The sequence below is a fragment of the Diabrotica virgifera genome, chromosome 4, assembly GCF_917563875.1.
Source record: "Diabrotica virgifera virgifera chromosome 4, PGI_DIABVI_V3a".
Taxonomy (NCBI): domain Eukaryota; kingdom Metazoa; phylum Arthropoda; class Insecta; order Coleoptera; family Chrysomelidae; genus Diabrotica; species Diabrotica virgifera.
In genome coordinates this window covers 29,359,548-29,373,113 of record NC_065446.1, presented here as the reverse complement: position 1 = coordinate 29,373,113, position 13,566 = coordinate 29,359,548, and the positions used below count along the sequence as shown (strand labels likewise).

Here is a 13,566-nt window from a genome sequence, read left to right as displayed (position 1 = left end):
AAATAATAACAACAATTAGGTACTTGTATTGAAAACAACATATTTTGTAAGTAATTTGAAAAAAAAACAACATATTTGCAACATATAGATAACAAAACAACATGCTCCATCATGCATGCTTCATGAGAAAAGAAAATATAAAACTAATTTCATCCTTATCGTGTCTCAGATGGCGTATACCCTATTCCACGAACATACGCCTGTTTTGGATTACTTCGACAACGAATATTTTACTGTGCAAAATAAGAAGAACGAAAGTAAATTGCTTGTTGTTTATTGGAATAATTATTAGCGCCATTTACTTTCGTACTTATTATTTTGCACAGTAAAATAAATATTCGTTGTCGAAGTAATCCAAAACAGGCGTATGTTCTTGGAATGGCCCATATAGCTACTTTTGCTATAACTACTCAACGTTTGCTACTCTACCTACCTACATACAATTTGTATTATTTTATCAAAAAACAAGCATTTACATTGCACTTACTCTGCAAATTGTATATTTTGCTTTGCATTTTCATATGAAAAAACCGCGGTATTTATCTTGAACTTTTTTTGAACAAGGTGCAATACTTACAGTAGGAAAAATGAAAGAATACCCATGAACGAACATATAAAACACGCTGTATTTTCCTGTCACCGTGTCACACAAAAAATTGGCCAGCGCAAGTGCATGTAATAATTATTGTTACATGTACTTGCACTGGACAATTTTCTTTGTAACACGGTGACAGGAAAATACAGCGTGTTTTATATGTTCGTTCATGGGTATTCTTTCATTTTTCCGACTGTAGATAATATTATTATTAATAAAACAAAGTAGGTATATTAAATACAATGTTAAAAACTTTAATAATATTAGCAATATTTAAAAACTTAAATATATTATATTATAGTATACATATTATGAATCAGTAGAAACGATTATATTTAAATTTTGGTATTATATTTTTTATATTATATTTTTTATAAATTATAACTCCACTCGACCAGAACACGACCACACAACCCAAAACACAAGTTCGCAAATACGGTTGCGTGAAGCGTGGCTCGAAGCCGTGCAATGTACGAGACTCTCTCGATCTGTAGATAATTTTAATAGGGCTTTTCATTCACAGTCAGGGTGCGTTCGGACGACCATAGCGGCTGGCTGTCAGCAGAAATCGGCTGAGTGGTTGTATCCAGCCGTGATAGGGAAAGCTTAGTAAATCTCTCAGCGGCTGGCTTCCAGCGGTGACGTCTGACAGCTACTGCTGGCTCAGCTGTCCAGCCGCTGTGGTCGTCCGAACGCACCCATTTGTTTCGAGCTTCTGTCATGTGTCACATAATATTAATATATCTACGTCATACGTTATTGATATATACCAGTGATGTGGGAGAGAGTGCCACATCACTGATATATACAAACCAAAGACGTATGGCGTAGATATATTAATATTATGTGACACATGACAGAAGCTCGAAACAAATGACAGTCGATAACCAATAACTTATATCATCATGGCCCTGATTCTAAATCAAATTTCGACCAAAAACAAGTCGCTTTCAATATGGCGACTGTCGAAATTATTTGACAGGGAGATGAATGAATGGCCAAAAGCGAGGTTAGGTTTAGTTTAGATGTGTTTTGTTTATTTCTTGCAAGGAAAACTAAATCAAAAGGTATTATAATATAGCTGGGTTTAATTGAAATTTGCTTGTTTTGAGGAATTAGATAGAATAGTATTAAATTAGAAATATAATAATTGAGAATGTCCACAACATGAATCATCAACTCAATGAAAGATGTGAGGTAATAATCTGGGAAAATTAGTAAAAAACAAGGAAAATTAATTACCATCTATTTTATTGCTGGACATGCTGAAATCAAATCTTAAGATTTCCTATATTAGTAATATAGCTGTGCAAAGTCCACAGAAAGTGTGCTATTTTGTTTATAAACAAATTAGCGCTCCGAAATCTTTTTTTTTTATTATTGCTCTATAACTCCGAAAATTTTAACTTTAAACCAAAACACTCACATAAAAATTGACAGTAATTTAATTCTGCACATTGATAATTTATTCCAATTTCCTTCGACGGAAATTTTCTTCGGAAAATTCGGGTTTTCCAAACAAAATCTTTAATTTTCAACTAAAATTTGAGGGAAGTAATTATTTATCAATAATTAAATAATTTGGTGACAGTGACATAAATCTTTTTTGTTATGAGTGTCTTGAAGATATGAAAATTTGTATGTACAAAGAGGACCGGAATTAAAAGGTATCTAATGGTTCAAAGATTAAAATCCTGTTGTTTATAACTCTGTCGCAAATGCCGGTCAAATTTGACCGGTTATACCTGGAATCACTCCTCGCAATTCAATTTGTTTTTCTTCGAAAAGGACACAGAAGCCGTGCTCTTTTGAACAGCGTTAACTTAATTTAATTTAATCTAATATTTTCTGAGGGGTTCTATTTGTTTATAAGCCAAAAAATTGTTTCTTTATAACATTCCTGAGACAGCTCAAATGGTCCAATTTCAATCCTGTAAGGTACGTTGAATAGGTATAGTGCTTTTTTATATGAAAATCATAGTTATTCTGGTGTATCATAATCTTTCTGGTTATTATTTCGACCGAAATTTTTTAATTAACATTTTAATTATTGCTAAACTATTGGTTAGATTGTCGCCGGTCTCCTGATATACAGAGAGGGGCTAAATTATGGAATAAATTCATTTTCTCTAAAATGGACGATTTTAGAGAAAAATCCCGAAACAGGTCGATTTTTATTTTTAAATTAAATTTCTTGGCATATATTTCAAACTAGTGACGTCATCCATCCGAGCGTGATGACGTAATTATTTTTTTAAATAGGAATATGGGTTCGTGTTGTAGCTCATTTACAAAGGCGTTCAATTCTCTATTCAGTATTATAAACATTAATATCAATATTTATACAGGGAGGCCAAAAAAAATTTTGAATTAAATTAATTGACTCAAGAAGAAGAATGCATGTAATTTATTTAACTCAAAATACATTCTATTGCTGTCAGAAAATAGAAAAAAATGTTTATTTTGCAAATAAACATTGCTTTTAGCTTAAATTAAAAGTTCAAACTGCCAATAGGTAGGAGGGAGGCTGTTTGTGATTTAATTTAAGCGAAAAGAAATGTTTATTTGTGAAATAAACCTTTTTTTCTATTTTCTGACAGCAGTACAATGTATTTTGAGTTAAATAAATTACATACATTCTTCTTTTTGCGCCAATTAATTTAATTCAAAATTTTTTTTTGGCAACCCTGTATAAATACCTAATGATATTAATGTTTATATTACTGAATAGAGAATTAAACGCCCTTTCAAATGACCTACCACACGACCCCTATTCCCATTAACAAAATTATCGATTACGTCATCACGCTCAGATGGATGACGTCACTAGTATGAAATATATGCCAAAAAATTGTAATTTAAAAATAAAAATCGACCTCTTTCGGGATTTTGCTCCAAAATCGTCCGTTTTAAAGAAATGAATTTATTCCATAATTTAGCCCCTCTGTATAATCTACTATAATAAATCTTTCATGTCTTCAATTATTTAATTATTAATAAATAATTAGGTACTTCCCTAAAATTTTAATTGAAAATGGCAGATTTTTTGGGAAAACTCGGATTTTCTGAGTAAAATTTTTGTTGAAGGAAATCGGAAAAAAAAATAACTTTGTGCAGAACTAAATTACGGTGAATTTTTATTTGAGTGTTTTTGGCTCAAAGGAAAAATTATAGGAGTTACAGACCACTAATTGAAAAAAAAAGAAGATTTAGGAGTGCTAATTTGTTTATAAATAAAATAACACACTTTCTGCGGACTTGTCATACCCCATATTACTAATATATGCAATCTTAAGATTCGATTTTAGCAATAAAATAGCTGGTAAATAATTTTTCCCAAAAATGGTATTATTTCGATAATTTTCCCAGACTATCAACAAAATCCAAGAAACCGAAGCGCCAACCCAAATTCTGAGCAGTGAGCATGCAGTGAGCAGTCTCAACATGATAAGGTTAATATCCCCAGTTGCTGTCATGGCGGTGTCGAAATGAAATTGCACTGTCGAAATGAATTAGAATCAGGCCCCAAATTTCGACCAAAAACAAGTCGCTTTCAATATGGCGACTGTCGAAATTATTTGACACGGAGATGAATGAATGGCCAAAAGCGAGGTTAGGTTTAGTTTAGATGTGTTTTGTTTATTTCTTGCAAGGAAAACTAAATCAAAAGGTATTATAATATAGCTGGGTTTAATTGAAATTTGCTTGTTTTGAGGAATTAGATAGAATAGTATTAAATTAGAAATATAATAATTGAGAATGTCCACAACATGAATCATCAACTCAATGAAAGATGTGAGGTAATAATCTGGGAAAATTAGTAAAAAACAAGGAAAATTAATTACCAGCTATTTTATTGCTGGACATGCTGAAATCTTAAGATTTCCTATATTAGTAATATAGCTGTGCAAAGTCCACAGAAAGTGTGCTATTTTATTTATAAACAAATTAGCGCTCCGAAATCTTTTTTTTTATTATTGCTCTATAACTCCGAAAATTTTAACTTTAAACCAAAACACTCACATAAAAATTGACAGTAATTTAATTCTGCACATTGATAATTTATTCCAATTTCCTTCGACGGAAATTTTCTTCGGAAAATTCGGGTTTTCCAAACAAAATCTTTAATTTTCAACTAAAATTTGAGGGAAGTAATTATTTATCAATAATTAAATAATTTGGTGACAGTGACATAAATCTTTTTTGTTATGAGTGTCTTGAAGATATGAAAATTTGTATGTACAAAGAGGACCGGAATTAAAAGGTATCTAATGGTTCAAAGATTAAAATCCTGTTGTTTATAACTCTGTCGCAAATGCCGGTCAAATTTGACCGGTTATACCTGGAATGACTCCTCGCAATTCAATTTGTTTTTCTTCGAAAGGGACACAGAAGCCGTGCTCTTTTGAACAGCGTTAACTTAATTTAATTTAATCTAATATTTTCTGAGGGGTTCTATTTGTTTATAAGCCAAAAAATTGTTTCTTTATAACATTCCTGAGACCGCTCAAATGGTCCAATTTCAATCCTGTAAGGTACGTTGAATAGGTATAGTGCTTTTTTATATGAAAATCATAGTTATTCTGGTGTATCATAATCTTTCTGGTTATTATTTCGACCGAAATTTTTTAATTAACATTTTAATTATTGCTAAACTATTGGTTAGATTGTCGCCGGTCTCCTGATATACAGAGAGGGGCTAAATTATGGAATAAATTCATTTTCTCTAAAATGGACGATTTTAGAGAAAAATCCCGAAACAGGTCGATTTTTATTTTTAAATTAAATTTCTTGGCATATATTTCAAACTAGTGACGTCATCCATCCGAGCGTGATGACGTAATTATTTTTTTAAATAGGAATATGGGTTCGTGTTGTAGCTCATTTACAAAGGCGTTCAATTCTCTATTCAGTATTATAAACATTAATATCAATATTTATACAGGGAGGCCAAAAAAAATTTTGAATTAAATTAATTGACGCAAGAAGAAGAATGCATGTAATTTATTTAACTCAAAATACATTCTATTGCTGTCAGAAAATAGAAAAAAATGTTTATTTTGCAAATAAACATTGCTTTTAGCTTAAATTAAAAGTTCAAACTGCCAATAGGTAGGAGGGAGGCTGTTTGTGATTTAATTTAAGCGAAAAGAAATGTTTATTTGTGAAATAAACCTTTTTTTCTATTTTCTGACAGCAGTACAATGTATTTTGAGTTAAATAAATTACATACATTCTTCTTTTTGCGCCAATTAATTTAATTCAAAATTTTTTTTGGCAACCCTGTATAAATACCTAATGATATTAATGTTTATATTACTGAATAGAGAATTAAACGCCCTTTCAAATGACCTACCACACGACCCCTATTCCCATTAACAAAATTATCGATTACGTCATCACGCTCAGATGGATGACGTCACTAGTATGAAATATATGCCAAAAAATTGTAATTTAAAAATAAAAATCGACCTCTTTCGGGATTTTGCTCCAAAATCGTCCGTTTTAAAGAAATGAATTTATTCCATAATTTAGCCCCTCTGTATAATCTACTATAATAAATCTTTCATGTCTTCAATTATTTAATTATTGATAAATAATTAGGTACTTCCCTAAAATTTTAATTGAAAATGGCAGATTTTTTGGGAAAACTCGGATTTTCTGAGTAAAATTTTTGTTGAAGGAAATCGGAAAAAAAAATAACTTTGTGCAGAACTAAATTACGGTGAATTTTTATTTGAGTGTTTTTGGCTCAAAGGAAAAATTATAGGAGTTACAGACCACTAATTGAAAAAAAAAGAAGATTTAGGAGTGCTAATTTGTTTATAAATAAAATAACACACTTTCTACGGACTTGTCATACCCCATATTACTAATATATGCAATCTTAAGATTCGATTTTAGCAATAAAATAGCTGGTAAATAATTTTTCCCAAAAATGGTACTATTATTTCGATAATTTTCCCAGACTATCAACAAAATCCAAGAAACCGAAGCGCCAACCCAAATTCTGAGCAGTCTCAACATGATAAGGTTAATATCCCCAGTTGCTGTCATGGCGGTGTCGAAATGAAATTGCGACTGTCGAAATGAATTAGAATCAGGGCCTGCGGTGGGATCACGATCGGTAGAATGGTAGAATGCTGACGTCACGTTGCCTAGCAACCGTCGATTATCGCCTGCAAGCGTAAATTTGGTATCACGATGAATAGAATGGTCGTTTCCAGTCGAATTTTATCCCCACCCTTGTAGAATAAAAATCCTCCTCAAACTACCACTTCTTAGCTGTAGAAAGGACGGTTAATCTCTTTCTTTCTCATGTTGATAAACAAAAACAGAACCAATATGGCAATATGACAGATATTTATTTTTCCCGGTTCCGCATAGAATATTTTTGTCTATTGTTATTGTTTTTATGTTCACTAATATGTTTTACATAATATTTCAATCAACGGTTTTCCTCATAGACATCTAAAGAAAGTTTCTCGTGGTTTTTCATAGTGACTGTTTTGCAAAAATACAATTAGTTTTTATTTTGATATAACTAATAGCAGGATAACGAAGCAACAAACCTAAATAACATGTTTGGCTTTCCTTTATTTGGAGACATCAACTTTATTTCTTCGTGATACTGGTACCTTAAACCTCTACAGAATAGAATTTTGTCTCAAAATAGATTGGTGAATGTATCTACTTACACTGTATGTTTCTTAGATGAATAAAACTTTTTTCTACATAATTGTAGGTACATTTTGATTTTATATACCTACTGTTTAACAACCCATACTTATAGTAAATATAATTTATTCATTAGGTATAAATATTTTCTCCACTTGTTTACTAAACCTACCACTAATAACCCTAGTGGTTGATGCAGATAAAAAAAAGTTTGACCTTCACTGTGATTGTTTTTAATAAGTTATTTAAATTATTTGTAGTTTTTTTATAAAAATTTGTTTGAATTTAATCTTTCGATTGAAATTTAAAATGCTTATTCTTTTGCACACATTATTTGTATTCTGAAAGCTTACCTATATAAAGATGTTTAATGCCTGGTTGCATCAACAGATCTTAAACTTTAGATGTGCCTTAAGCTCAGATTGCGAAATATATGTATGTGTGGCATCATTGAGTCTTAGATCAGTTTTCAGCTTGGCACAATAATGGATTATTTATTTAGATAAGAATCGAAAATTATGGTGCAACGTGAGTGAAACTTAAAGCGGCCATATCGATGAGCTGGGCTGAGTTTAAGATTTGTTGGTGCTACCAGGCATAAGTTTAGTTAATAAAAATATATGATTTACTATTTTATTGGGAAAAAAGCCACAATTTAAGTGAAAAATGAGATTTATTGACGTTTTAACTTCCACTTCGGAAACAGTTATCGAAATATAAAATATAAATTAATATAATAAATTTTAATTTAACTTATTAATGAGTACTAAAATATTAATTAATATTTTGTATTTCAATAACGATTTCCGACTTGGAAGTTGAAACGTTAATAAATTTTATTTTTAACTAAATCGTGGATTATTTCACAATAAAATAGTATATTGCATACGATATCACAAAGAAGCAGCTTCAGAACAATATAAAAATATATGTAAATTAACTACAGAGGACAGTCTGACTTTTACAAAATTAACCTTAATTTTTGTGAAATATTTTTTCTCAAAAAATGCATTGTTTCTGCAGAAAAACCTCAGAATCCTCTTACTATTATCATTATAATTTTCAGGTTGAAATAAAAATCAATAATGGGTAAAACATAAACTTTATTTAAACTGAAGAATACATAAAAACAAATATAATCCATGAACATTATAAAAATAACAAAGACAAATCTTCATAACAAAGTTGTAGTACTTCTCTGTTACATCCAAAACATTTTCTTTCATAGGACTGAAAAAGCACACAGTATTGTCTTAACATTGTTTCATCATCATCATCATCATACAACCTCTTCTGTCCACTGCTGGACATAGGTCTCTCCCATTCTTCGCCACTCTTCACGGTTCTGTGCTTCTTGTTGCCATTTCTTGGATATTCGTTTAATGTCGTCCATCCAGCGTGTTTCATACCAAGACTAAAATGAGAACAAAGAATAAATCACAAATAAACCACAAATTTATGTAAATTGAAAAATAATGCAATTTTACTCTCTATGGCCAGTTTCACCAACAACAAATAAATCAGTGAATAGTGTGATAATTTAAAATTAAATTGACGAATTTTCTTTGTTACAGATATTTAAAGTGAGATTAACTCGTCAATTCATTTGAAGAGTAAATATTTATTTGATAAATAAATAAAATAAGTACTATTTGACGTTAGAGAAACATAGTTGTGTCAGTTTTATCAGTTGAATAATTTTATTCATCGAATAAACTACTATTCATCTTTGGTGAAACTGGCCATTAGTCAATGAAGCTTTACAATTATTATTTCTAGTGCAAAAATAAGTAATAATATTAAACTACTTATAAAAATTATTATGAAACTTGAAATAAACATTTCTTTAAGAAATTTGATCAATGCATCCATAAAACAAAAGTTTTATGTTCAAAATACTTCATAATAAGATATAAAGCTTCACCGTCCAGCAAAGATAACTAAGAAGTGAAAGTAATCTTTGCCAGAATAGAAATGGAAAATGTTTTGATCTCTATTTTAAACGATCTGCTGCAAAAAAGTTTTACATTTGAGTTTCTCCATATGAAGCATCATGTGTTGCACCTCCCCATCTAGCATCGATGTTTAAAATTTTTAAGTCTGGATCACACGCCTAAAATATTGTAATTTTTTACTTATTCTTTATTTTGTTAGTCATTTTTTCAACACAAATATCAACAAATACTACAAATTTTTGCGATATTTGCAATATAATATATTATGTGATAATACATTATTTTTATAAATTGATTATTGGCAGCATATAGTACATAATATAATATTACAAGTAAGTAGTGTTATATAACAAGTGTTACAATTTGGACATTTTTAGAAAGATAACTTTTCTATTAAGATAGTTATGTTCCCGTTCCGTTGGAGCAATTATAGCAACATGTGTGCAAACTATGGCCCCTACACAGCCAGGAAAGTTAAACTTCTGCATAAATTTTCTTTTAAAATTCTCTTTTTGAACGAATGTAGTAGGAAAGATAATCGACTCTTCACTTAGATGTTCAATTGTTAAATTTGTTACATCATTTAAACGGTTGATAACAGTATTTTGGGCAATTGATATAGCAGTTCCATTTTATCTTTGTCATGGGGCACGATTCATTTTCGAACAAATTAAATCAAAACATAAAGTGACACATACGCCGATGTGTTTAGTATATTAGTATACAAAATGTATATACACGTCAACATTCATTTCACTTTATGTTTTGACTTAATTTGTTTGAAAATGAATCGCTACACATGGGAAAAGTTATAGCGGACGAAAAATAACTGATAGCTCTGACCGACTACTCTTTGATAGGAACTTATTGCATAAAAATAAGTGAGACAAAAATTGGCAGTGAAGGCTCAACACTGCTTGGATGAACGGATTATGACATATTATGAGGTAGAAGCCTCTCAAAAAAATAGTTCACCATGTCTGTTGTTAATATAAATAGATCTACAAACTCCTAAAGTAAATGCATCACTTTCCCTTCTCATTATTCTCCTCTATATTATACCTATTTATTTTGTTTCTTAATTGCTCATTTCTTTGTATATGACCAAGTATCTGAGCAGGAAGCATCTAAACGTCAAACTATATCAGTATTTAATATAAACATCAAAATATATTAATAATAATTAATAATTAAATAGTTCACTATGTCTGTTGTTGATATAAATAGATCTACAAACTCCTAAAGTAAATGCATCACTTTCCCTTCTCATTATTCTCCTCTATATTATACCTATTTATTTCGTTTCTTAATTGCTCATTTCTTTGTATATCCGAGCAGGAAGCATCTGAACGTCGAACTATATCGGTATTTAATATAAACATCAAAATATATTAATAATAATTAATAAGTGATATGAACCTACAACTTATTGATGTGTTATTTTTCCTTTACAGTAACAGGAATTTATAGAAAAAATACCTACATAAAAATACCTTTATATAACAATGTTCCCTAGTCACAGGTAAAATCCAAAAATTTAGTGATTTCTAATAAAATAGTTCCAAACAAACATAAGACAAAAATAAACATAATATCTCAAATAAACGCAAATAATCACAAATAATAATCTTTAGGTTAGCTTTTTGAATGCAACCACCACAAAATAAAGACAACCACACGTCAAACAGCAATATTTTTAAGAAGAAGAAGCGATATTTTTAACACGGCTAGTAGAATATCCGAACATTGCCGAGCACCGATTCTACTTTCCCAAGCGTGTTAACGTGATACCAAAATTGTCGATTGTAGAATTATTTTTGTGACGTCAGCATTCTACCATTCTACTGATCGTGATCCCACCACTGGATTCCGTGCACTGTAGATATCTACATGTCGCTTTCTATCGATGTCAATTTTCGTAAAAATATTTGAATTTTAGCTTTAATTGAATTATTTTCTAGTTTTGCTAGGTTATACTCTAATTGATGCTGAAGTGAGACTTAGTAAAACAAGAAAATATTTGAATTAAAACTAAAAATTAAAATATATTCACACTGCGCATATCGCTTTCTATTAATGTCAATATATTTGAATTTTTAGTTTTAATTCAAATATTTTCTTGTTTTACTCATAGAGTTATATATTAGCATAGAGAGAGTATCATTCAGAGCTAAGTGACGACACCATCTTTTTATTTGGATTAGTGCTGTTTCACTCTTACGCATAGTAAAACTGCTACAGTTGTCCTCCTTTTCCGTGCCTATATTCACACTGAATGTCATCATAGATTTTCGATACAATGTGTTAGAAAGAGATGCAGCAAACCAGTCCATGAGATCTTGTCGTCAGGAAGCGCGGAAGGTAGGCTCCCTCTATGTTAATATATACCTCTATGGTTTTACTAAGTCTCACTTCAGCATCAATTAGAGTATAACCTAGCAAAACTAGAAAATAATTCAATTAAAGCTAAAATTCAAATATTTTTACGAAAATTGACACCAATAGAAAGCGACATGTAGATATCTACAGTGCACGGAATCCAGGGCCAGGCCCCATAATTATCTTAGACAAGGAAAGAGCTCTTTTTTCCTTGTCTAAGATAATTATCATCTTCTTCTTTTCTTTTACTCTTCTTTTATCAAAGTTTAAAAATTGACATAATGTCAACGTGACATAACTGACGTCTGGTGTTTGGTTTCCCGTTTCCCGCGCAAATTGTGCATAAGCTATTGTGAATGGTGGTTTTGTAGTTTTAACTTTTTAACTTGAATCTAAACTAAATTACACCAATATCTATAAAATCAGTTGTTTAAAATGGCACGGAGGGATTATGATAAGGATAAAGGTAAGCATTATTTAAATCTAATGAATTAAAATGACTTCTAATTTCTGCACACTACAGAACAACTCAAGACGTTTTTGATGGAATATTGTGTACAAGATGTTTCTGGTGTCAAAATCTTTAAGTATTCAAATCAATTAACAAAATTAGCACATAGGGAACAAGTTGCTATGTGGATAGAACTGGATGATGTGAACGATTTTGACGATGATCTCGCCAGGGCTATTCAAGCGAATACAAGAAGATACAGTACAATTCTTGGCGACATTGTGTTTGATCTGTTACCTACATTCGTTCAGAAAGATGTAATAGCCAAAGATGCTCTGGATGTTTATATTGAACATCGTTTGATGATGGAAAATAGATTGAGACAGCCAAATGAACACAGGGAAGCTAGGAATAAATTTCCTTCAGAGCTAATGCGCCGGTAGTAAGTATTAACAGATAATAATATTAAACAATTTAAAAATTGTTATTCCGTAAAAAAGCCAAATTCCTATTAGTTTCTCTGTCATGTATATTAACCCTGCGTTAGAGTGCGGCGGGGTGTGATACACCATAGCCAGAAATATTTTGATGTTCTCTGTTGACATATTCAGAATATTATTTGTATGTTTGCAATTTAATGTTATTTTTTAGATCAAACCAAGAAACCAATAAGTGCATTTAGTAAAGATTACGGTTATCTTATTTCTAAGAATTTTTTGATTTTTTTTTTAAATTTTTCCTTGTATTCTTGATTATTTTTATTGGGGCTCTACACACTCCACCACACTAATTGTGTAATATTTACCCACCGCACTAACACAGAGTTAATTACAATTTTCTGGAAAGGTAGGCTCTGATTTTTTTATGTAACCTCAATAGGAAGGTAGTATTGCATAAAAGCAAATACTATTGACTGTAATACATCCAACTCCCACAGAAATCTGGAAGCACGTTGCCACTTAGCGCGCTAGCGCCACTGTCGGCTTGAAGTGAAACTACGTTTTAAAAATGTAAAATTTGACGTAAACATTCAAATTTAATTTTATAAATTTTTGAATAAAGAGCTAATTTTGCTAAATTAAATTAAAATTAAAATAGTTCAAACACTTATACAAAAACAATAATAAAGCAATTTTATAAATGTAAGGTTAGATTGCTCTGGTTATCACCGCACACCACTAGATGGCGCTATATTGTTTGCTTCCTCAAATGTAATGGGAAATGTCAAGAGTTGTATGTATTACAGTCAATAGTATTTGATAAAAGTCCTATATGTTTCCGTCTTCGTTCAAAGATATCATCTCTTCTTTCATATCTCACTTTCCTCTCTATATTTGATAACTGGTTCTAAAACATTCTTCCTTTGCTGCGTCTTATATCATACTACTATCGCATAACTTCATGCATATATATCTCTGGACCTTGGATGTAAACTACATTATGTCGACATGGTGTTGTTCTGAATAAATTCCTTTAAGAGTGTACATCAGCATGTCATCAATATTTTT

The 13,566-nt window shown here is 30.7% G+C and overlaps 1 protein-coding gene and 2 long non-coding RNA genes across 4 annotated transcripts in view; 2 read left to right on the top strand and 1 right to left on the bottom strand.

Annotated features, from left to right (window-relative positions):
- The first annotated feature begins 3,613 nt into the window (after window positions 1-3,613).
- On the top strand, window positions 3,614-7,334 carry LOC126882975 (uncharacterized). The gene is made up of 2 exons (XR_007697442.1): window positions 3,614-4,047; window positions 6,629-7,334. It is a non-coding gene; the product is annotated as an uncharacterized LOC126882975 (long non-coding RNA).
- A 1,025-nt stretch (window positions 7,335-8,359) lies between these two features.
- Window positions 8,360-11,583, bottom strand: LOC126882974 (uncharacterized). Of its 2 annotated transcripts, none has more exons than XR_007697441.1 (2): window positions 10,712-11,583; window positions 8,360-8,687 (listed from the first exon to the last, which is right to left on the bottom strand). It is a non-coding gene; the product is annotated as an uncharacterized LOC126882974 (long non-coding RNA). The 2 variants fall into 2 exon arrangements; XR_007697440.1 differs by having other exon boundaries at window positions 10,722-11,583.
- Window positions 11,584-11,908: 325 nt separating this feature from the next.
- The window catches only part of LOC114349359 (DNA replication licensing factor Mcm7), a 31,519-nt gene continuing 29,861 nt past the window's right edge, over window positions 11,909-13,566 (top strand). The window contains exons 1-2 of the mRNA XM_028299708.2: window positions 11,909-12,073; window positions 12,131-12,500. Of these exons, the coding sequence (XP_028155509.1) occupies window positions 12,043-12,073; window positions 12,131-12,500 (401 nt within the window). The 5' untranslated portion in view covers window positions 11,909-12,042. The remainder of the gene's footprint in view (window positions 12,074-12,130; window positions 12,501-13,566) is intronic.